At 39.7% G+C, this 25,420-nt stretch overlaps 1 protein-coding gene across 1 annotated transcript; it reads right to left on the bottom strand.

Annotated features, from left to right (window-relative positions):
* Window positions 1-2,304: 2,304 nt before the first annotated feature.
* MEX3C (mex-3 RNA binding family member C) lies at window positions 2,305-25,420 on the bottom strand. The gene is made up of 2 exons (XM_055298863.2): window positions 24,256-25,420; window positions 2,305-5,328 (listed from the first exon to the last, which is right to left on the bottom strand). Exons 1-2 carry the CDS (start codon window positions 24,998-25,000, stop codon window positions 4,103-4,105), a joined length of 1,971 nt encoding a protein of 656 aa, XP_055154838.2. The 5' UTR covers window positions 25,001-25,420; the 3' UTR covers window positions 2,305-4,102.

Below are 25,420 nucleotides of genomic sequence, written 5' to 3'. Positions count from 1 at the left end.
AATCTCTAACCAGTGAACTCCATTTACTATTTAAAATATCTAATCACTTATCCTCCTTATGAAGTTTTCTTGTACTGGTGTACAAATGCTATCCTTTAAAATGCAGATAAATGAATATGGAGGCAGTAGAACATCTCAATGGCGGGAACATTTCTTTCACAATTTTCAATTATTCCATATAATCATCAGCTGAAGAAACTTAATAGGAAGAGTTACTCTGATATACCCGAGGGGGAAGGTATGCCACTTTAAAGAGAACAGCTATTTTAAATCTTTACTAAATTGAATCTCCTCCTGAGGCTTCTCAATGTCCTTCCCTATATTTCATCAGGGCTCCACTGCCCATAGTTACTTCGATTAGTCACTAAGAGCAAATGGTTAAGTTACGAGATAGCCAGAAAAGAGAGTATTACTACTACCATTAAATTACGTTGTAGAAGTATAACTGACAAGGAAAAGATGTTCACAGTGTATTATAAACATCCCCAATCTCCATTATTTATAAAAAGTTTTAGAATGAGAAAAGTAGAAATTTAAGGGATAGAAGAAGGGGCAAGTAGCAGACTGAGAATAAGTGTCTGGTTTTGGGGTAACAGATTCACTGAATAATCTGTAAAAACACATTTACTACCCCTATTTTATACCTGCTTTTTTAAACCTAATTATTCTAGCCTCCATTCTTGCTAAGTCTACTTTGCAAAGGGATTCCTTTGATATCAAGTCTTTTATAGGAAGAATTATAGAACACTACAATAACTGAGCAGCTAGCCAAATCTGTTTTCAGTTTAGCATCCACCTTTCCAGGTTGTGAAAATGGAATAACGTAAAGGTCTCCCAATAGGTTTGCCTAATTCTTGGTTATTCATATTGCAGATTGTCCAGTGTGGTATGGCTACTTCCTGTAACACAGGCCCACAGATTTCCTGCGGTCTCTCTTCTGCAATACTTCAATTCAGTGAACAAGAAAATTAACACAGGCACACAGGGAAAGGGCAGATCCAGACTTAGAACCAGAGTTAAGTGCCTATCAGTTTTGCTAACATTAGTTCCAGACAAGTTTTGGCTTATTCTGGGACAAGGAAAGCTTCTAAAATAGAGATTATTTTGAAGGCTCCCTGAAAAATCTTGACCTAGCATTAGGTAAAAGTTAATTCACTTCACAAGTCATCCAATCTAAACAGGAATTGTACAAATACTGTTAACACATCCGAATAATTAAACTACTAATACTTCCGGAGGCGAATCCTGAAGTTGACAAAGTAATTCTGCCCAACAATTCTAGAACGATGATCTTGCCCATCATTGAATCTATGTTTGCAAGTCTACCACAGCCTAAGAATTTGTCCAAAACCCACAATGAAGCCTTGGTATGGATATGTGATATCTCTAAGTATTAAGAATAAATAGAGGAAGGGCACAGTGACTCACGCCTGTTAATCCTAGCACTTTGGGAGGCCAAGGTGGGCGGATCACTTAAGGTCAGGAATTCGAGACCAGCCTGGCCAACATGATGAAACCCCGTCTCTACTAAAAATACAAAAATTATTAGTTGGGCTTGGTGGCATGTGCTTGTAATCCCAGCTACTTGGGAGGCTGATTTGAACCTGAGGGGCAGAGGCTGCAGTGAGCCGAGATCGAGCCACTGCACTCCAGGCCAGGTGACAGAATGAGACTCCATCTCAAAAAAAAAAAAAAAAAAAAACAAAAAACAATTTTAGTTTCTTTAAAATGATCTTTCTTAGAAATGTCTTTATTCTCGCTTTTTAAAAAAAAGTCAATGATCTACTCCAATCTGTATCAAATCAATTTCATAAATGGAGAAATATTTTTGTCAATTTTTCAGAAGGTAGTTTTTACTGAAAGGTAAACTGGTGCTTCTGTATTAGAAAAGAACTTCTTGTTTTACAGATTTGGTGATAAAAAGACAAAAATCCATAAACAAAGGATGCAAACCAAGTAGAATTTAAGTTGAATTCAGGATTTCAAGTAACAATGTATAAAAAGTCATTTACTATTTACAATTAGATCAGTAGTGGTTTGTGGTCAACTACACAAATATGCAACTAAATCTAGAACCAGCCAAATTTCCAGTTTACTGTAATGTAACACTCATTTAAAGAAAAAACTAAACTTGGACAGGAACATAAGCGACACATTCAAAACCACACACACACAAAATAACTACAAGAGTGAGCACAGATAGCTGGTCGGGAACAGGGAGTCTATAAAAGAAAATTTTCAATTCTGTTAACTAATCTTCTAGTATAAACTGATGATTATATGAAAAACACCAAGGAGAATACATTCAAGTTAATGGAAACAAGTCTTTATTAAGTAACTTTTAATATCAGAAAAATAAAACTCTTATAATTCTCTTTACAGCAAATATATAATATCAGTGCTTTGGCCATCTTAAGTTAAAGGCCCTTTATCATAAAATATATGGTTTTAAATTTTACTCAAATTGAATTTATAATCCCTATGACTTCCCTACATATACATAACAAAAGAGTGTAGTAAAATTAGCAAATACTAAACTATATTGATAATTTATCATTCTTAGTTTGTGGTTTTTAGAAACAGTACACGCACCTAATATATGTCGATTCCTTGGCTTATCAGTTGCAGTGTACAATGCAACAAAATACAAAATACATGCTTGGTGAACATTCGTTCATATCTACAAGACGGCAGCTAGAGATTAGGTTTCAATACTGACCATTTACTATCCTACAAGCAATTAGCATTACATCATAATATGCCATCAAGGCAACTTTTTTTATACTGAAAAAATCAAAATAAAAACCGTTATTTGTAAACTTTTATACGAAATGTAACTCTTCAAGTGGAAATAAAAAATAAAATTTGTCTATTTACTATTGAATACACATAGGATTTCAATTTTCATTATACCGAGAAAAAAGCTCTTTTGTGTTGGGAAAATAATGCTTCAAAAAATAATTAGTAGAAAAATCCACCAGTATAATGTTTTGTCCTTTCAATGCCAGCACAGATTTGGGAACATACTGAGGATGAAGTTATAGACATCCACAGGTGAAATGTACGAGTGTATTTTAAAAATCTTTCCTTGTGATCGGAAATAGTTTTGAAATGAAGTAAACTGATTGGAGGTTGTCACAGCTGCTTTTGTGAATTATGCCAAGGGCATCATTATCCCTTTCTCCCTCCTCCCTCCCCTAAATTACTAAAAAATAAAAATATATTTATAATGTGCAAGACAAATATGGATTGAACATAAAATGTTTCACATTTTGATCTATAGTCTAAAAATTAACAGCTTGATCACACTAACGAATGGAATGTTTGCATCCTCAATTATTAGCCAATATAGGTGCCACCCCAAAGCCCTTCCTGATATGGGAAAACCCAGGTGGCCATTTCCACATTCACCAAGAGAGGCAATGGGCAGGAATTCACAACTGCATTCCTGATCCACTGATCATACCAGCCTTGAGCACTCTGGGCGAGATGAAAGTCGATGTAGCAGTTTTTGTCCCAAATTATAACCAGTGATCTAGTAAACTGCCATCAGCCCTATTACCAATAAGTAATCACAATGCATTAAAAAGTTATTTGCAATCCTGCAGAATTAGGCATATGTTGTTGTAAAATAAAAAACAAACAAACCTGTTTTGTCAAAACTGGCAGTGTAAAGAAGGCAGCACTGGAAGTGTATGAATCGTCTGTAATGCCAAGTACCCTCCATAAACTCTTAAGTGGTTAGGCTTTGGGACCCATTGTTTTGAAATCTTAGACGTATACACTTTTCTCACAGGCTCACAAAACCTATGATTATCTTCACTCAGCCAAGTTGAACTTCAGCTTTAGCAATTCTTATATAAGCTATGTCTCTGGGTCTACAGGATAGTACTAATAATTCAAACCAAACTAATAGACAAGAGACCACTTAGGTTTAGTGTTACCATAGCAGCCTTTTATAAGTTTACTAACAACTTTAGTCTAATCCCAATAAAGCCTGATAACAGTCATAAGAAATCATTAGGAAGTTTACTGGGGGGTACCATTATACCCATGCCTTTACGAGTCCATATAGATATAGTATTTATGTATATATATATAGTTAAGAGTGAATTTGGATTGCCTGAGTAACAGCTGTCTGGCAAACTGGACATGATGGCGTTCTCTTTTCACAGATCTTGTTGGCACATTCCATGCAGAAGAGGTTGTGGCCACATGGAACTAGGGCAGCAATAACCTCATTCTCAAAGCAAATCACACAGTCGTGCTTTCGTCTTGATTCTGGAGGTGAGCTAGAGGTGGAACCACCATTGGAAGAGGAGTAACTATTGGTACCATTAGAAAAAGCAGGGATATATATTGGAAGGCCAACATGGTTGCCTGTACTAGGTGGGTCGCTCCTAACCCTCCGAGCAAGTGGGTGTTCTATGCTCTCAGGAAATGTAGGAGACAGACGAGGAGTAGATGGCTGACTTCCTCTGCGCTGAGTCTTCATGTTACCAGAAGGATCACTCCCAAAACCAGAGAGTGGGTTAACTGGTTCAAATGGAGTCCAGATAGTTTGAGCAGATGTTGGTAAAGAGTCAAAGGCAGGAGAGTCAACTGCTAGGTCTTCTGAGCCTACAGATGGTAGTGTATCTCCAAACCAGAAGTTTCCTGTGCTAAATGGGCTTGTTGGACTAAAGTCAGCCAGCCTATTGCTTCCAAAGTAGGAATCTGTGGAGCCACTTCCTAGAGAACTGGAACTATCATTTCGATAATTGGATATCATTCTTGCGCGGCTAGGAGGAACAGGATTGGAGGACAGCCACGCAGAGCCAAGAGTGCCACCTTCAAAGCTTACGTCGGTACCATTGTAATGGAAATCATTCTCTTCATTGAGCTCTATATAGTTTCCTGTACGCATGGCAATATGCATTTCTATTTCTTCCCGTGCTCGGTCAACATTTTCAGGCATCCCTGTCACTTCAAAGACAGGTTCCTTATCTCTGCTCGGAGTTACTATGTAGGTGTGGGTCTGCTGCTGAATTCTTTTAATAGTTGCTCCTTTGGGTCCAACCACTAATCCTACCACACGATAAGGGACCCTGACTTGGACGGTGGTTTGACCAGGCAGATTAGGACTACATGATAATCCTCCCAGGGCAGGCCCATTTTTGTTTCGAGATGCACGAATCATGGAGAAGTGCTCTGCAGCTGAGAGGATCTCTCTTTTGGCCATGGCAACATCTTCTTTCCTTCCAGTGACAACAAAAATGGGCTCTTCACCACGAACAGGAGTCTTGATATACGTGTTTGTCTTGGCTCTCAGTGCTTTAATTTTACAACCTGTTAGAAAGAAAACATAAGAATCAACATCTACTTCAATGATATATATAAAGACAAATCACAGAATGCACCTTTTAAGCTAAATATCTGGTTACGGCTAAGTTTTAGAGTTTTTCACATAGCTAGGAAGTGGCAGAGCCAGAAGTAAACCTAGTTTGACTTAAAATCTATGGTCTTTTTGCTAGTTCAAGAACCTCAATTTTCACAATTATCTGACAGAAGTTCTTAAACTGACTTCCACCTAATTATCTGATCACTTTAACTTAACATTACTCTTTCCTCTGTAAAACTCAATTGATGACAAAAACACCGTGCTCATGGCTAGTAGGTCATCTCACTTCTGCTCCCACCAATTAAATTCTAGGTCTGCTATGATTCAGTTTTGTTTATTCCCATGTTGTTTGCGGTAGGTGTACTCACGCTAGTAACTAAATTATCTAAATTACTGCATAAACTAGTGAAACATGAATGCAAAAAAGATGAGTATCTTAAAGAGAAAAGCTGCTATTGAATTATGAATAGGTGAGATAGCTGTAAAGGGCTGGGACAAAAAAAAAGTAATATAGAATGATTTTGTAATCACTGTAAAGTCCTGCTCCATTTAAAATTAACAGATACTGCAGATTGTATGGAATGTGGGTGCTGGGTGTGGTTTTATTCAAGGACTCCTCTGATTGACAGACACAATTTCAAATAAAAGGCCGTGAACCCAAATCCTAAGTATATTTAAGTTAAAATAAAACATCTAAGACACGTATGTATAACTTTACATAATTCTCCACTTTAACCAACTTTTTTTTTTTTGAGTAATCACAGATTACTAGTGCCAACTATATTAAGATTAGAGGGCTTCAAACTATAACTTAAAATGTCAAGTACACAACCAAGGAATAAAACTCTGGGGTTATACTTTTCAAAGACCCTAACTTGAGCTTGCCAGGATAGATGTGTTCTCATGAATATATCATACTATTCTTAGTTTGTCAAAATAAAGAAGCTAGGTGCTGTAATCCAAGCACTTTGGGAGGCTGAGACAGGTGGATAACCTGAGGTCAGGAGTTCAAGACCAGGCTGACCAACATGGTGAACATGGTGAAACCCCATCTTTACTAAATACACAAAAATTAGCTGGGCGTGGTGGTGCACGCCTGTAATCCCAGCTCCTTGGGAGGCTGAGGCAGAAGAATTGCTCGAACCCGGGGGACGCAGGGTGCAGTGAGCTGAGATTGTCCCACTGCACTCCAGCCTGGGCAACGAGTGAAACTCCATCTCAAAACAAACAAACAAAAAAAGAAGCTAGGTGCTACTTAAGTGTCACAATCTGAGCATGTCTTTTTCTTAAATGTTCCCTTCCTTTTTTGTCCTCAATAAATTAATATTCCTATATCACTTTAGTCAGATGATGCTTTTTTTTTTTGAGACAGAGTCTCACTCTGTCACCCAGGCTGGAGTGCAGTGATGCGATCTCGGCTGACTGCAACCTCTACCTCCCGGGTTCCAGCGATTCTCCTGCCCCAGCCACCCAAGTAGCTGGGACTACAGGCGTGCACCACCACACCCGGATAGTTTTTTGTATTTTTAGTAGAGATGGGGTTTCACCACGTTGGTCAGGCTGGTCTTGAACTCCTGACCTCGTAATCCGCCTGCCTCAGCCTCCCAAAGTGCTGGATTACAGGCGTGAGCCACCGCACCTGGCCAATGCTTTCTAATAAAGCACATGACCTGATCACTTTTTTGCACAAAGTGGAACTTGTTTGTTTGCCCTTCCAAAGCATTCCCAAGCCACTAGGTGTTGACTACACAGGTTGAGTTATCTCCTATCCAAAAACACATGGGACCAGGAATGTTTGAGATTTTGGAGTATTTGCATTATACCTGCCAGCTGAGCATCCCTAATCTGAAAATCCGAAATGCTCCAGTGAGTATTTTCTTTGAGCATTATATGCTGGTGCTCAAAAAGCCTCAGATTTTGGAGCTCTAAAACAAAATCGGAGGCTTTTTGAGCATTTAGGATTTCAAATTTTCAGATTAGAAGTGTTCAGCCTGTACGTGCTTTTGTTCTACAATAGGGGAAAATCAGTTAGAAGACCAGAGAGTACAACGAAACTTCTGCATCTACTTATCATTTATACAGGCTAAATGTCCAGGAGATTCCCTCATTCAGCGCAGCAGGTGTGGTTTGGTGTGCAGAATTGAGATCACTTTCTATTGATGCTTAAGAAATTCTGAAAGGGGTGTATAAACACAGAACTGGTCATACTCTATACTCAGGGGAGTTATTATTTGGATATGTAAGTTGACAGTGGGCTACAACTTGACAAGGTGGCAAGAAGGCAGTCAGCCACAATTACATTCCTAACAAGAGACAGACAATATTCTGCAGAAAAACACTGGGCAAATTGCATTAAGGACAAAGGGAGAATTAGTCTAAGGGTCTAGGGTTGGTCCCTTTCATCCCTTACTAATATTGACCATTAGAAAACTGAAAATAAATAAAAGAAAAAAAAGGAAAACAGAAATAAAAGAGAAAAAAGAAAACTATGTAAAAATCCCTTAATCAAACACTTTTGATACTATAAGCAACTGTCAGTCACACCCTTAGTAGAATATTTTCTGTTAAATACCTAATAGGTATATTATTAACTGAGGAAATATGCTTGAGGGTCCACAGAACACTATCTAGCCTATGGTTGGTATTAATAAATAGGTGTTTAATGTATGGTTCATTGGGTACAGAGAAGACAAATGGTTTGAGCATGGGCCACTCTTGAGACGGGGGAGAAAGACAGGCCTGGTCTATACCCAAAAGGGTCATGTGTTTATTAGGTTTTGCAGATCAGGGTAAAAAGTAAAAGGAAGACAGCAAAGCCAACCCTGGTTTTTTTTTTGTTGTTGTTTTTTGAGATGGAGTCTCACTCTGTCGCCCAGGCTGAAGTGCAGTGGCACCATTATCGGCTCACTGCAACTTCCATCTCCTGGGTTCAAGCAATTCTCCTGCCTCAGCCTCCCGAGTAGCTGGGATTACAGGCACCCACCACCACACCCGGGTAATTTTTAAAATATATTTTTAGTAGAGACGGGTTTTCACCATGTTGGCCAGGCTGGTCTCAAACTCCTGACCTCAGGTGATCCACCTGCCTTGGCCTCCCAAAGTGCTGGGATTACAGGTGTGAGCCATCGTGCCTGGCCGCCAACCCTGTTTAAGCCACTGCCAATAAAGATAGAGGGAACTATTTCTTCACTTCCCTAAATCTTTTGATTATAGTATCCTAAACTCAGATTAGGGATTATAGGGAAGCTCACCAATCATAACATTGTTTCTACAGGAACACATATTCTGAGTTCCAAACAACTAATTTGATTGTAAATGATTTCTCAACTACAAATACATTCTAATGTTGGGGACTACTCGAATAGATAGTTTTTAAAAGGTGACACAAACTAAAGGAGAAAAAACAATCTTGTTTTGTAATTTTGCAGGTGACGAAGGTATGAGCTTTTTTGAGTACTTTAAATTGAGTTTTTATTTGAAAACTCAAAGATATTTTTAAAAATAATAGAATTTATAATCTCAGAGTGACATAAAATTCAGAAGCTGTATTGTGATATATTAGCCTGTATTTTTTAAGTTACTACATGGCACAAGTCACCAAAAACAAAGTAAAAAAACCTCAAATATTTATAACATTATTAGAAATGGCTAATTTCTCACTTTCTTACACACACATAAACACACACACACACACGCATGCACACACACCTCTCTCCTACAAATCAAAACAACAAAAACCCAATAAAAGGGTGAAAGAAACAGCTAACATCAAAGTAAATATATAAATGGCTCTGAAGATGGAAATTCCCATTTTCATGGGAACTGACCAATTATTTTCTACCTATAAGATTGTCAAATAACAAAAACCTTATAACAATGCTAGTAGGAGTGGGGAAAAGAACTCTCATATTTAGCTGTGAGAGTATAAACTGCCCACTAAGAGCTATCACAGTTATAAGCCCATATATTCTTACGCTTCTACAATCTTCTAATAGAATTGATCCTGCAGAAATATGTGCACAAGTGCAAACTAACTTCTGTATTTTATAATTATTGTTTGAATTAGCATGAGGCTGGTACAGCTATATAATGGAATGCTATACACTCATAAAACTGGTTGACCTAGGGGGACAGGGAAGGAGGGAGGCAGTTTTCACTGTATATTCTTATTTATTTATTTTTTTAATAAATTTTGAGTCATACATACACATTACTTTTTCAAATAAATATGATTAAGTTAGAAAAGAAAAACAAATTAAATATACAGAAATGATACACTTTGCTAGTCTTAGCATATTGATTAGACTTTTGGTTAGTACTACTGATATTATTTTAAATTACAGTAGCCCCCTCCCTTATCTGCAGTTTCACTTTCTATCATTTCAGCTCCTTTCAGTCAACCATAGTCCAAATGCAGGTGGGTATAGTACAGTATAAAAAGATATTTGAGAGTTGAGTAAGACCACATTCACCAACTTTTATTACAGTATATTGTTATAAGTGTTCTATTTTATTATTGTTAATCTCTTACTCTGTCTTGTTTATAAATCAAACGTTATCACAGGTGTATACATATAGGAAAAAACATAGTACGTATATATAGGGTTTGGTACTCTGTGGTTTCAAGCATCCACTTAAGGTCTTGGGAAGGCATCCCTGTTGGATAAAGGGAGACTACTGTACAAACAGCAGGGTAAATGATTTCATAGCCTCAAAGTTGAACAAAGTTTTGAAATTTAAAAATGTGAGGACTACACTTCTTATAGCTACAGATAAAAATCCACATATGGCAAGCTGTATTCAAGGTAATCAACGGGCCGAAGTCTAGACTGTTTAGAGGTCAAGAACTAATTTTATCTTGATTTGGAAGTAAATTCCCTAAAAAAAGAGTCTCCAACTTACCTCACTGGTGTAGGAACCCATTTTCCTTTCCTACATCACTGTTGCTGGGGCTGTGTTTCACCTTAAAACCCTTTAGCTGCAGCTAGAACTCTGGTCCTCTTACTCCCCGATACAGCAAAGGATTCTGCCTTGCTTCTCCAGGGTAAATAAAGAGAGCTTTTCCTAGCCTTAGAAATTAAGACGGGGAGGTCCTCTGTTGCTGGGAGAGGGGTTGAAAGAAAAGAAATTAAAACGAAGGTAATCTTCAGTGTTTTTCAAACCTTGGGTTGCAGTATCAATTCAGTAGGTGCAGTCAGCATTTAAAAAAAGAACTCAATATGTTCCAAATGTTTCAGTGAAATATATAATGGGCTGCAATATAAAATGTTCTTTTTCCTGTCAGAAAAGTTTAAAACCACTAGACAACATCACCTTTAAGGCCACTTTCTAGTTCCATAACACATGTGAAATGATGTACTTACAACTAAGAACCAGTACAGTGATAGTGAAAAGGAGGGAGTGTGGCATTATTGAGAAAACCTGGGTTTAAGATCGGACTTTACAGATGAAATTTCCATACAGTTGAAAATGGTAACACTATAGTTCTGCTCTATGGTCACCTAAAGTAGCTTGTGGAGGCCAGAGAGCTCAGACATATTTGTAACACTGAATTTTTAAAAACCCATTATTTATTTTCTAGCCACCAGCAACATATCTTGGATACTTAGAGCAGGATTTTTCAAGTTTTGTTTTTGTTTTTAAACCACAATTCATTTAGATGGTAGCAAAAAGACCACATGGCCTATCCATACCATTTGTTCCCACTTCCCAACAGAAAAAGCACCATGTGATAAAGAATTGAGTTAACATTTAGGTCACCAGTAGTGTACAATTAAGCAGAAAATGAAAGTCCATGGAGCTGTTCATCATTCACCACTAAATCCTTTAAAAAGCTATGGTAGACAGTATGATAGGCAGAATCCTAAGACGGCTCCTCAAGATTCCTGGGCCTAGTATGTACACATACTTTCAGTTAACCAAACACTAACCTAGGTGGCCCCTGTGAAGGGACTTTGCAAATATAATTACAATCCAAATCAGTTCACCTTAAAATAATAAAATTATCCAGATTATCTGAGTGGGCCTGACCTAATCATAAGTTTTTTTAAAAGCAGAGGTTTTGGCTGATTGTTGTGGCTCATGCCTGTAATCCTAGCACTTTGGAGGCTGAGGCCAGAGGACTGCTTGAAGCCAGAAGTTCATGACCAGGCTGAGCAACATAGCAGGATGCTGTTTCTACAAAAAAACAAAACAAAACAAACAAACAAAAAATTAGCCCCGTATGGTGGTGTGTCCCTGGAGCCCTAGCTACGTGGGAGGCTAATAAGGTGAAGAATTGCTTGTGTCCAGGAGGTCATGGCTGCAGTGGGTTATGATCACACCAATGCACTCCAGTCTGGGCAACAGAGTGAGACCCTGTCTCTTAAAAAAAAAAATTTTTTTTTCCTAGCATGACTCAAAAGAGAAGTCAGAGATATGTGCTCTGGCTAACCTGGAAGAAGAAAGCAAACAATGTATGTTGTAAATTGCCTATGGTGACCCTAAGGCAAGGAACTTCAGGTGTCTTCTAGGAGCTGTGAGCTAGAAGGAAAATGGAGGTGGAGGTCATCATCCTGCAACACCCACCTCCCACCCCCTGCTCAAAATGAATTTTTATCAACAACCAGCAAGCTTGGGTGAGGACATGAGCCACAGATAAGCACTGCAGTCCTGCCCAATACCTTGATTTGAACACAGTGAGACCCTGAACAGACACACCATGCCTAGACTTCTGACCTACAGAAATGGAGATAATAAATTTGTGTTGTTGTAAGCTGCTAAATTAGCAGTAACTGTTACAAAATAATAAAAACTACTAAAGATTCTCAGAGCCCTTAAAAACTCCACAGTCACTGCCCCAAGAGAGGAGAGACTAACATGTTAGATATATTACATTCTTATTCAATACCCTAAAAGACATTCTGGAAGTCTCTCAAGAATTATTGTAAGAAGTAGCTTTTGGCTGTGCGTGATGCCTCAAGCCCGTAATCTCAACGCTTTGGGGAGCTGAGGCGGGAGGATCACTTGAGTTCAGGAGTTTGAAACCAGCCTGGGCAACATGGCAAAACCCCATCTCTACAAAAAATATAAAAAACTATCTGGGCGTGGTGGTGCACACCTGTGGTCCTAGCTACTTGGGAGGCTGAGGTTGGATCACCTAAGCCTAGGATGTTGAGGCTGCAGAGAGCTGAGATCGTGCCACTGTATTCAAGCCTGGGCAACAGAGCGAGACCCTGACTCATAGAAAAGAAAAAAAAAATTAAGAAGCAGCTTTCAACATTAAATACTGTATTAAGGTGTTACCGTAAATATGGAATTGCCAATAGTTCAATTAAAGTCCAAAAATATTTCTGTCCTTTAATTCCCTATTACCTGCTTTAGTTTCCTAATGCTGCCTTAACAAGTTACCACAGTGGCTTTAATGACATAAGTTTATTGTTTTTACATATATTTGTTATTTTACAGTTTAGTGGGTCAGACATCTGATATTGGTCTCAACAGGGCTAAAATCAAGGTGTTTGCAAGGGCTATGTTCCTTGCAAGAAGCTTGAGGGATCCAGTTCCTTGCACATGCAGGTTGTTGGCAGAATTTGATTGCTTGCAGTGAAAGGACTGAGTGTCCTTGCTGGCTGTCAGCTGAGGGTCATTCCCAGCTTCTAGAGGCCACCTACACTCCCTGGCTTGTGACTCCTTTCATCTTCAGAGCGAGCAATGGAGGCTGAGTCCCTCTCATGCTTCAAATCTTCTTTCTCAGATCTCAGACCCAACTGGGAAAGGTTTTCTGCTTTTAGGGTCTCATATAATTATACCCAGGTGATCATCCAGATGATCTCAAGCTCCCCAAAGCAAGGTCCATACCCTCAATCGCATCTGCATAAACACTTGCAACATCCCTTTTGCCAAATGAGGTGACATATTCAGAGTTCCTGGGGAATTCAGATAAGGACTTCTTTGGGTGGGTAGGATGACTCTGCCTATGACATTACCTTTCTCCTTTCCTTCAATTATTTTCCTTTTCTTCCAAGTACCTAACTTTTAAATCTCAATTCAGGAATAGTCACCCAAAGGCCAGGGCAGTGAATAGACATAAGGTAGGGTCAGGGAAGGTTTGGGGAATCACGGGCATTGGAATAGGTGAAGGGATAAATCTAAAAATCAAGTAAGGGCTGGGTGTGGTGGCTCATGTCTGTAATCCCAACACTTTGGTAGGCAGAGGTGGGAGGACTGCTTCAGGCCAGAAGTTCGAGACCAGCCTGGGCAACATAGTGAGACCCCCTCTCTATAATAAACAAATAATATTAAAATAAAAATATCAAATAGGGAGAAAATATATAAGCCAAGTGTTTACAATGGCTTTTACTAGGAGATTATGTTTATGTTGGGAGATTAGTGGTTTGGTACGTGATACACAGTAAAAGTGGCTTCCACTTATCCTAGGCATTCCCAGCAAAATCACTGCTTGGGTGAACTCTAAGAGCATTTTATCAATTGTGAGATAAAGTGCAGCCTAATGCCTGAACCTACCCATTCACATGTTAAATTCCCTATAAAGAGGCTAGTGCTACTTCCAGGTGGTATAAATGAACCACCATCATTTCTGCTCTCAAGCTTAGTCTAGAGGGAAAAGAGTAAAGCAACACTGAATACAGTAACTGGCTTGAAGGTACCTACAATGCAGTAGGTACATACAAAAGGAGATGACTTTACTAATTACAGTAAATAAAAGAAAGCTTTAAAGGCATTTGAACTGAGGCTTTAAGAAAATGGTTTTGCCAGATGGGAAGGAGAGCAGAGGAACTGCAAGTGCAAAAGCAAGGAATTAAGAGTACAGGATGGCACAGACAACTGGGTTCAGTAGTGTGAGAGCTTCAAGTCACTGGAGGATAAAATGTCAGGGATAAAGCTGGATGGGGAGACAGAAGTCTTTGATGTCAGGCAGGGGAATTTCGACTTTATCATATAGTAGAAAAAAACTGGAGATAGAAGGTAACATAATCAGATATGCATGTTAAGACTAGTGGGTGCATAAAAGATGCAAAAGAGACAAGACGGGGGACTCACCACAAAGCCTATCACAATAATGAACCGAAAAATGCTGAGAACGAAGGACAGAAGGCTGGGGCTATGTATGACCACTGTTATGAACATCAAGTACTTGTGTTGTAGATTTTGCAAAAAGGAACTTGTTTTCTAGAAACTAAACACATTATGTTTTCCATTCATTTCATACATTAGCTACAAATACAAGGTGACTGAAGAAAGCTCAAACCTTTACAAGCAAACATCACAACTGCATTATGTGTTTTTCACTTTTGGCAGTCCTTGGGGTTTTTCTTCAAAAATTTCCCAAGAGGTTTTGTTTTGAAGAGTAAAGAGAGAGGGGAGTTAAACATCTTGAGTAGCTCTTCTTACCTTCAAGAAAAATAAAACTCTTTGGCCTGAAATTAAGTCCCCACCCCTTCTGCACATTAAGTGGCCATAACCTACTTTCTCCCAGACTTCACCCCCCAAACATGTCTTGTTCCTCTTCTATCTCTGCTCAGGTATTTCCTTACATAATCTAGAAAACCCTCCTAGTATTCCTTTTCCTCCCTGAGTTATCTCAATAATAAACATGGCCATTTGGAAAAGATAAAACTGTATGTGTGAAAGGCTCCACGAACTCAATAATAATACAAACACAGGCACAACTCATTATTATAGCTATCATGTATGAATCCACTAAGGTCCAGTTCAAGGGAAACAATATAAGGAGCAAAAAAGTGACTATCTGCAGGACTCAGAACCTGCTGTTTCAACATTAGGGCAAACTATGATTAAAGATACTTCCTTCATTTGTTTTTTGCAAAGATTAAATGAAATAATGTATTAAAAATGCTTACTACAATGCCTGTTATTAAGTGCTCGGCCCAAGTTGTCTTAAGTCCACACTCCTTTCATCACACTATTTTCCCCTAAAAACACATCATTTCGGGAGGCTGAGACAGGAGAATCGCTTGAACCCAGGAGGCGGAGGTTGCGGTCAGCAGAGATCACACCACTGCACTCCAGCCTGGGCAACAAGAGCGAAACTCCGTCTCAAAAAAAAAAAAAAAACAAAAAACAAAAACAAAAAAACCCCTAAATCATCTCATGTTTCATGATATATAAGAATGAATGAGGGGGTCGTATTAATAATTTTATACAAAATAAGGTCCCTTTCCCCTTGGAATAGTCTAGACAGAATATTCAAAAGCTCCTTTCATTTTATAGAAGCACATAAATACTGTATTAAGGTGTTACAGTAAATATGGAATTGCCGTTAGTTCAATTAATCAATTCTAGTATTCTATCTTCAAAGACTGATGAGTATCAGCTAAATCCCAGTAAGAATGTTTTGTGTACACAACATTAATTCAACATTTTAAGTAATAATTTAAGAATGCAATATATTCCTAAATGCATAATATAAAACTAATAGCTTTCCTTTCTGGGGTTCAAGTGGCTTCCTTGTAGCTATTTTAAGAGAAGGATATTGTTTGTTTCACTTTAGGGATTACTATGACAATACTTCAAACACCTTCATTTATGTGATTTTAGTTTCATTATCAGTATTCATATAAACATTTAATGGCTTCAATCAAGTAGCATCTACTGTACTTCAAACAAAAGTGCCAAACAACTAAAGGTTGACTGGGTCCTTACATAAAAAGCTGTTTGGCCGGATGTGGTGACTTACGCCTGTAATCCCAGCACTTTGGGAGGCCGAGGCGGGTGGACTGCTTGAGCTCAGCTTCAGCTCAGAAGTTCAAGACCAGCCTGGGCAACATAGTAAAACCCCGTCTCTACCAAAAATACAAAAAACTAGCCAGGCGTGGTGGTGTGCACTTACCGTCCCAGCTACTGGGGATCACTTGAGCCTGGGAGGTGGAGGTTGCAGTGAGCTGAGATTGCTGTACTGCACTTCAGCCTGGGCGACAGAGTGAGATGAGACCCCGTCTCAAAAAAAAAAAAAAAAAAAAAAAAAGGCTGGGAATAAAGGCAAGAGGGAAGAAAACCCCAATTAAAACAATATGGAAAGTACAATGATATAAACAATAAAATGGCAAGTTTATAAGAAAAAAATTTAGTTCAATAAAATAAACAGGAAGTATTCCACTTTGTTTTAGGTACTTTAACCAATATTAAGAATGCAAAGATGACTAAGATTCAGTTCTACCTTCACTGACTTGTATTAACTTCAAGCACTAAAAGTATTTAGTGATACACGTTCACGTACAGATAGTGACCTATTTTCTTTTCTTATACTGTTGGTGACGGTAGTAAGATCTTCTACAATATCCTTGCTGATTTTTGTCTACTTGTTCTACCACTTACTGAGATAGGCACGTTGAAGTCTCAAACAATAACAGCTTGAGACCTTGGGTAAGTTGTTTGTACCTCCATAGACTTGTTTATCTGTTTGGTGGAATTAAGAATGGATTAAATGAGATGATACATGTAGTTTTTGCACAGAGCCTGACACAAGTTTGTTATTAAAAGACAAGCGAACTGATTATTATAGGGAGTTAAAAACATTTAAAGAAACTCCTAAAGATAAAACATGTTATAAACTTTGCAAAATTGAGAAGATTTTGCAAAGTCAATCTATCTAACTGGTAATATGAAATCTGGTTTACTTTTACATAATTTTAGGGACTCTCTTTGCACAAAAATCAGATAAGAACTGTGACAGATCACCTAGTTAAATCTCATTTTAGACATGAGGAAAACCGAAGCCTAAAATTGTCCAGTTATAAACTAGTGACCCCTAAACCAATGTTCTCTCAAGCTGCCTTATTTTCCTAAATCCCAGTAAGAATATTTCTAGTGTATTTTTAGGAGTGGAGAAGAATTCTCTGCATGTACAAGGTATTTTAAAAAACAGACGTTAAATTAAATCTAAAACCCCTCTTTTTTCACTTATTTTAGATAAGACAATAAAAAATATTTAATGAAAACGTTTATTATTTGGCCTTTCGGTAAACCTGAAAGAAAAAACCAGAAGAGGGTGTAAATTAGAGATGAAAGGCAGAAGTTTTCCTAACTGGGGAGCTTGAAATTATGTTCATGCTCTTTAGAGAATGTTAACAGAAACCTTAGAATTATCTGTTTGGGTACCATACAGTGGAATTAGATTCATTTGTAAATGGTTCTCTTCCAGACTTGCTTAGTTCTTTGCCAGGAAATAACATTTCCAAAGCTCTGATTTTAAATAAATTTTAAGACATATTATAAATTTTAAAAATATAATTTACGTAATTTATTGGTATAGCCTAGGAAAAACTTACTAAAATGACATTTTTTGGCTTTAACTAGCATTTGTTCAGAGGATAAAAGAAATTTAGCAGTAAAAATTTACCTTATCTGATATATAATTTATCATCTCTGTACTTTCAATTGTACTGTCAGTTTCTACTAATGCTATCTTCTCAGACTTGATCCTTACAACAAATGAGGGAAAGGGGAGAGAGAAACCTGGAAGAACAAATAGATGAAGTAGGTTTTTCCCAGAAGAGAAAACAGGCTCAGAGAGGTTAAGTGATTTATCCAAGGTCACAGGCAGCAAGTGGCAAAACACAAGGTTTCTAACTCCAAGTTCAATGTCCTTTCCTGCATTATACTAAACGGCACTGGTAGAAAGGCAGAAGAGAAGGCAAAGGAAAAGGGAGGCACAGAGAAGGGAAATAATAATAAAAAGGTCAGCCCCAAATGCAAATATATACTTTTACACTGGTAACCATTTTGGGAGATCTTTTCTAGTTGTTTGAAGCCATTCCCTCCCCACTTCCCCTTCGATCATGTTCAAGACCAAATTATTTATGCTCACCTTCAACTACATCTGCAGTTTTCATTAAAGGATTTTCTTTTATTATTTTAAGGCTTAGTCTTATTATTCCATGATAGAACTTTACTTGTGACCAAACCAGGCTTCTCTGCATGTAATGATGAATTGTAGTCCGTACTTACTGGACAAGCGCAACAAACACTTGAATTGTCCTTACATCTCAAACACTGGCACGGAAGAGGTCCTATAGTTAGCGTAACTTAAAATTCTCAAAGTCAGTTACAGAATAAAGACTTGAACTACTCAAACAGTATTAGACTATGCATACATTCAATTTAGTATATCTGGGTTTGGTAATCCTAACATTCGAAAATTATTTTCAAGGCTTAAATATCAGATTTAATCTTTGTAAGTCTCTATATAGTAACTAATGGTTAGCATGGGGAAAATGTTAAAAGTAAACCCACGAATTATGGTATACAAGCTACTTGGGAAGCATTAAGAATGCAGTTTAATAAAAAACATATCACTTAAGGATCACCTGAATATCAGTGGAGATTTAAGCATAATTATCCATGATCTACTTGGAGCTTCTTAAAAAGCTTTTTTATTTTTAAGTGCAAATACACTCCTTTAGTATCTTATGAACATTATCTACTTTTTCATCTTGAGTTTGGTTACAAATTCTACATGGCAGGAATGACATTGTTTAGAATTCTATAATCCTATAAATTATAAAATAGTACTGTGGTAGTCATCATGGCTCTCCTTGTGGGCACATAGTTGTCATGTACTTTCTCACCCATTTGAAGTTAGGTGTGGCCAGATTATTTGCTTTAATGAAATATGAGCAGATGTGATAAGCATTACTTCCGGATCTAACATTTTAAGACCAGTATGTGCTATGCTGTAGTCTTTCATCTTCTGGCACAACAGAAGATCAGTAACACTGGAGATGGTGGCTGCTGTTGGCCTGTGTCCCTGAATGACTAAAATGAGCAGAGCCCCTATGAACAAGAAATAAACCATAGTTGTTTTAACATTGAGGTGTCAGAGTTCTTTGTTAACCACAGCATAACAAGCCCATCTTGACAGAAGTGCCAGGTATCTAAAAGGCATTCAGATGTCCGTTGGTTCTAGTTCTATTACATTAGAAGAATATAATGAGTGAAACTATCTGCTAAAGCCAAAAAAGGTGGACATGATTAAATGGTGGTTCCAAATTAATTTCAGATTTACCTTAACAAAAGTAATGTGCTTACCACTTATAGTTTCATATATGTCGATTTCTTTATCTTCCAGAGTCTCTACAGGAATTGTAGATACGATTATGCCCAGGTGCAAAAGAGGAATCTGAAGCCTAGGGAGTTTAAGTGACTTGTTCAAGATTACACAGTGAGTTACTGGCACAGGAATATCTATTTCTGATTTGGCTCTTTCCAATATACCACAGCTGAACAGAGACTGTTACAGGCAGTTTGGTGTAGCTACGACAGGTATTTTTACATGTCGTATAAGCTACGATATTAAAATACATAGACTAAAACATTTTTATAATCAGCTTAAGGCAAAAGTATTCAAAACCAAATCAGCAATATATTAAGCACTACCTTATAACTAAATGCTATCTTTCCTTAAAAACTTATGCTGTGAAGAACCACCTAGAATTCCAACCCATAAACATTGTTTGAAAATTTTCTAGATAGAAATCTCTAACAGACTAACACAAATACTTCGTTCCCTGGATCATTTTCAGGTTGTTGGTAACCAAGGAGTACAAAATACACCCTTGAATTACCACTTCATTTCCCATTTCCTCCCTAGTGAATCAGAATAGTTCATTAGCTGAATAAGGCAGGAAGAAAGGCAGTAGATTCCCCACCCATTTGCAAAAACAATTACAATAATTGAACCCTTCTCAAGGGTCCCAGAACTAATACAGACCATTATTAACGAAATTTAAATTTTAAAGCCTAGAAAAATTGTAATATTTAATTTTTAAAGCTAGTGTCTATATATATACACAAATTAACTTTCTGAACTACAAATGACAGTAAATTTTTAGCTAGACATATCAGAACTATATTACAATTAAAACTGTGCCTTATGGGTAGTACAGACACCAAAATTTTATCAAGTAAACTAATTTGGATAGTGATATTTTAAATTATGCATACTAGAAATTCAGTATCCTACGATTAGGGCACAAGTTAATCCAAAATACTAACCTTCCAGAACAGAATGCTTCAATATTTCTGATGTCAAACTATGCTAAATCCAAACTCCACTATTTGAGCAAGTTAGCTCTCAGAACCTCTGTTTCTACCTCTCTAAATGGCAGTAACCACCTAGCAGGATTAAACGGCACTGATGAAGCACCTAACATAGTACTAAGCAAAGAGAAGGCCAACAATGCACCCTCATCCCCATAAAAGAAAAAGACACTGTGCTGTAGCATCATTCCGAAACTATTTATTCTCATGAAATATGCGTTTCTCCTTGAAGAGAAAATTTATGTACATTAAGACCAAGCTTTCTCTTTTTCTCCTGGTCACAGACATATAAACCTTATTTCAGTTGTGTTAGAGCTTGAAGGGTGGTTCCACCCTAAGAAATTGGGAAGACAAATTGAAACAGTGTAAAGTATTAATTGTTAATAAAGAATATGTTTTATAATGTGTAATATATTAAGCACACTTACTATTCATACATAAATATCCAGATATTGGGAGTATGCAAATTTTTTTGGACAGGGTGTACAATAAAAAGAAGCTAGAGATGACTTTTCCAGACTATGTGGCTAGAGAACACACATAGACCATTAATTAAAGTCTAATGAAAGATACACATTTATCCTAATAGTAATATAAAATATTGGGTTACAAGTCTCTAAACAACTGAATTTATGACATTTAGTATTTATAATGTATTAAGAATACCCATATACAGTTCTATTTTAATTCACTTTTTAGTCTAAATGGATATAAATGACTGTACAAATTGGAACAAAACCTGCTGACTAAAATTAGACCTGTTAATCACTGTTAATATGTCTTGCAGGTACTATACTTAAAAGACGTTCTAAGTTTATAAAATTAGGTCTTAAAATCTGTTGTCAGGTTTATTTTTGATGTCCATACTCTAAAACTTCTTTGATTATATCAACAAGCCTCTTCAGTTCCTGGCTTCATTTTACAGTATTGTTGTTTCACAATAGATGCAATGCTTTAAAAAACAAGGCCAATTTAACATTTACAAATGACCATATGCTACTGGGGAGTATAAATTCGAGGTCAAACACTCTGCCAACTTTCATCAGTATCAAAAGCGGTAGTTTGTGTTTTAGAAAAACACTGGAACTCAGAGGCCATCTACATGAGTTGCTAGTCGATGTGACTCAGAATTCCATTTGTCCTGCTCTGTGCTTAAGTCATAAATGTCTCCATCTGTGACATAATTATTTCCAAAATCAATTAAGACATGTCAAACAGAAAATTATGGCTTCAGGTAATACATAAAATGGCAGAAATAATTTAATCTTAAGGATGAAAATTTAGCTCCTTCAAAGCAAACAAGAAAATGAAATGATTTGCCCTGTTTTACTCACTTAGGACAGATTCTCTCCCGTGGGGAAATATAATACTGTAAAAGAATGTGAACATTAGAAGTAACTTCATTCTCCATACGAGTGAGCAAATACTTTACAGGTTTTATTACTATGCTGCTGGGACATGGGGGTGGCAAAGGGGTCAATGATCCACAAGTTGTATGGTTCAAAACAGCAAAAGGACCAGATTTTCTGCTTTTAAGATAGAGGATGATGATATACTTTTAACAGTATTGTCAACTCTGGGAAAATACAAAGTTTAAATGGAAGAGCCAGCAATTTGTCTCCATGATCTAAGACATAATTAAATTCAACATTTCCTTATTAACCAAAGAAGCACAGCCCTCAAAAGAAAAACTAAGGCTTTATCTCATTTCCTATCATGTAATAGCTGGTACAAAATAAAAACTTGGAATTCACTTTTAAAAAATGGATTTCTATAAAGATTAACAATATACACAAGTAAGGGCTATTTAGCAGTGCTTTAAGGGGTGTCTACTATAATGAAGGGCAAAAGTTTGTATTAAACTAAATCTATAAAATATGTTATCTTGTCCCTTAGTAAAACTGGCACGTAGATGTTTTTTTCCTTTGTTACCCTAGACTGTTACTATAAGCGCACGGAAGCAACTTGTCCTGAGAAGTGGCATCTTCATATGACATTCAGGCTTCTTCACATTCTGGTGTGAACATCTGCCTTCTCCCTTTTCCACCACTCCCCTTTGCAGACCTCAAGTATCAAAACAACACTACTTGGCAATTATACCTAGAGGTTAGTCCTCCACACCACTCCTCACATTGTTCCTCCACAGTTTTTCAATCTCCATTTGTTAGACTCCTTTCTACCCGTTTTCCAAGGCCCTCTCGATAGATGTTCTCTTACCTGAGACTTTATCACACTAAATACACTATAGTTAGTGCCATTCTACTGTTTATTAGACTGTTATCTTCTTAAGAGCACAAAGTCTGAATTAACTTCACATTATCAACTCAAATACCACACTCAAAACCTGGCAAAATACAAGCTTGGTACATAGCGATTCCTCAGTGTTCTTACATGCATGGTCAACTCATTCTGATCCAAATTGAGATGCTGTAATTTTATCCCATGTAAATAAAAGTTTTCTCCTGGATTATTACTCTAAGTATCGCCAAAACCAAACAATCCAGGTATTTGAAACTCATTAACCAGAAGAACGACAAGCATAAGCTACCTTTCAATTGAAAGGCCCAGCGTTGAACAGTGTAAGTGCCAATCATCAGGTAGTCTGAAATAAGCTATCTCCTTTATCCAGATTTCAGATGAGTTTTTATTAAAATCCTACAGATAGGAAAGAAATAAGCCAAGTGTGATATGTGAAACCACCATTTCGACAGAGCTCTTATTTATGTGTACTTTAGACCACTTGGGAAAGATGAGATCATTTAAGCGGCAGCGCCATCATCTCTCTTTATTTGACCCCAACAATGCTCTCAACCTAACAGTAAAGAGGCATGCATCAACCAGGCTAAACCACATTGTCATGCGGTGGCAGCAGGTAACATCTGCCCCTTTCATAAAGGGGAAATGCTACCATAAAGAACTTAGGACCTTTCCTGAAAATGTCGGATACAGAGGTACCCCAGACATCCCCTTCCCCCACCTTCACAAATCTACTCCTGGAATCTGAGACATAGGTCCTTTGTCTGAACAATGTGGGAGGAGTCTGTCTGCAGTACTGGTGTGCTGGCAAGTGAAGAGGAGAATTAACTGAAAACTGTATAAACCGATGAAGTTTCTTAATTACCTTAGTGTCCATTTTTTCTTCATCCTGCACACTGAACAGTTTCAAAAGACAGCCAATGTGTCAGTGTGTCTTTCCGAGAGTTAAAACGTATAGAGGGGAATACAGTTAAGATAGACGGCAGTGAGTTGGGCTGCTTTTCCAAAGCTAAGTTTCTCAACAGCGGAGGGGCAGGTGATGGCGGTGATACCGACCATTTGAACATCCCTTCCCTCCCCAGTGAGCTCTGTCTACAGGCCTCCATTTCTGTCCTTTTCTCCATCTGAACAAGTTCTTGTAAGGGAGGCTGAACGCTTTTAGAAGACACTCGGCGGCGCAAACTTGCCATCTCGAAGCTTTCCGTACCCAACAGCGAACCCATAACTCCTCGAGCCCAACCTTTTACCACCTCACTGAGGTTTCTGGTGCCACGCCAGCCTGGTGTTCCACGAATACAGCCCAAGTAACGTGAACACCACCAGACTGGGTCGCCCGAGAAACTTCACACTTTTTACTAGGCAAGACGGGCGGAAAAGCGTGGGTTTTCGCAAGGTGACCCATCTTCACATCTGGTCGACCCTCAGCTCCTCCCAGACCCCTTCGCGGTGGACGTGGGGACCTCGCCGGGTTCGCCTTTTCCGTCCCACGCTCCTTTCTCTTGTCTCCCCACCCACGCCCGGGACCATGCCCAGCTGGACCTCCCCACCCCTGCACTCACCCTGGCGGCCGACGATCTCGGCGACGTGCTCGGAGCTGGGCACCGGGACGCACTCAGTGGTGTTGACGCTCTTTCTCCGGAGCAGGGCCGCCTGCTCCCCGTTCAGGGCGGCCGCCGCCGCCCCACAGCCGCCGGGGCCGTAGGCGTGGGACAGCATCGCCGCCATCATGCCCTGGGCATCGTCCCCTCCGTACAGCACCCCCGCCGCCGCCGCCGCCGCCGCGGCAGCCGCCTCCCGCGCATCGAAGCTGGCGGCAGGCAGCAGCACAGACCCCAGGGACCCGCCTGGGATCTGCTGGGTCTGAGAGGCGGTGGCCGCGGGCGGCGACAGCAGCAGCAGCGACGACCGGTCCTCCTCCTCTGCTTCCTCCAGCTCCTCCTCCTCCAGCAGGTCTCCATCCAGCTCCGCTTCCTCCCCCTCCTCCTCGTCCTCTTCCAGCTCCAGCTCGGCCGCCTCCGGGGCCCCGGGTCGGCCGGGCGGAGCCCGCTCCTCTGGAGACAGCCCCGCCGCCCGCCGGGCCTGGCCCTGCGCCGCCGCTGCCGGGGCCCGAAGCGCCGGGGCGCCGGGCTCCGCCGGGCTGGGGTCGTCGAGGCCTAGCGCGGCCAGGCGCTCCCTCAGCAGGAGCCCGTCCCCCTCGAGCTCCGGGCCGCCCGAGGGCGGCGGCAGAGGCGGCGGCGGCGGCGGCTGCGGCAGGGGGGCCGGGGCCGCCGCCAGGGCCAGGGCCGCGGAGCTGCCGCTGGGCATCGCGGCGGCGCGCTGTCAATGGCGGCGGCGGCGGCGGCGGCCGGGTCAGGCGCGGCAGGCGGCGAGCCCCATGGCGGACAGGGCCAGGGCCCTGCTCAGCGCGCAAACACCTTTCCTCTGGGGAGGCGGCGGGGCTGGGGACCCGGGTCGAGGAGCGCCAGGGCCGCCCGGAGACCGGAGAGGGCGGGGTAGAGGGGCAGGGGAAGGAGGCAGAGGTAGGTAACTAGGTGGGTGGGTGGGGACGGCAGCGGGGCGGGCTGGTGGAGGTGGCAGCGGCTCCCCTCTCAGGGTTTCTTTTGTTTCATGGCCTTAACCAGCCCCCGGCGCGCGCGGCGGCGGCGGCGACGCCCCACGCCGCTCTCCGAATGAAGCCGGCGCGCTCTGATTGGGTGCTTTTAATCTCTGGGAGCCCGCCTTCTC

Source organism: Symphalangus syndactylus, chromosome 1 (genome assembly GCF_028878055.3).
Source record: "Symphalangus syndactylus isolate Jambi chromosome 1, NHGRI_mSymSyn1-v2.1_pri, whole genome shotgun sequence".
NCBI classification, from domain to species: domain Eukaryota; kingdom Metazoa; phylum Chordata; class Mammalia; order Primates; family Hylobatidae; genus Symphalangus; species Symphalangus syndactylus.
Note: the sequence above shows the minus strand (reverse complement) of the source record. Positions and strands in the feature narration are given on the sequence as shown.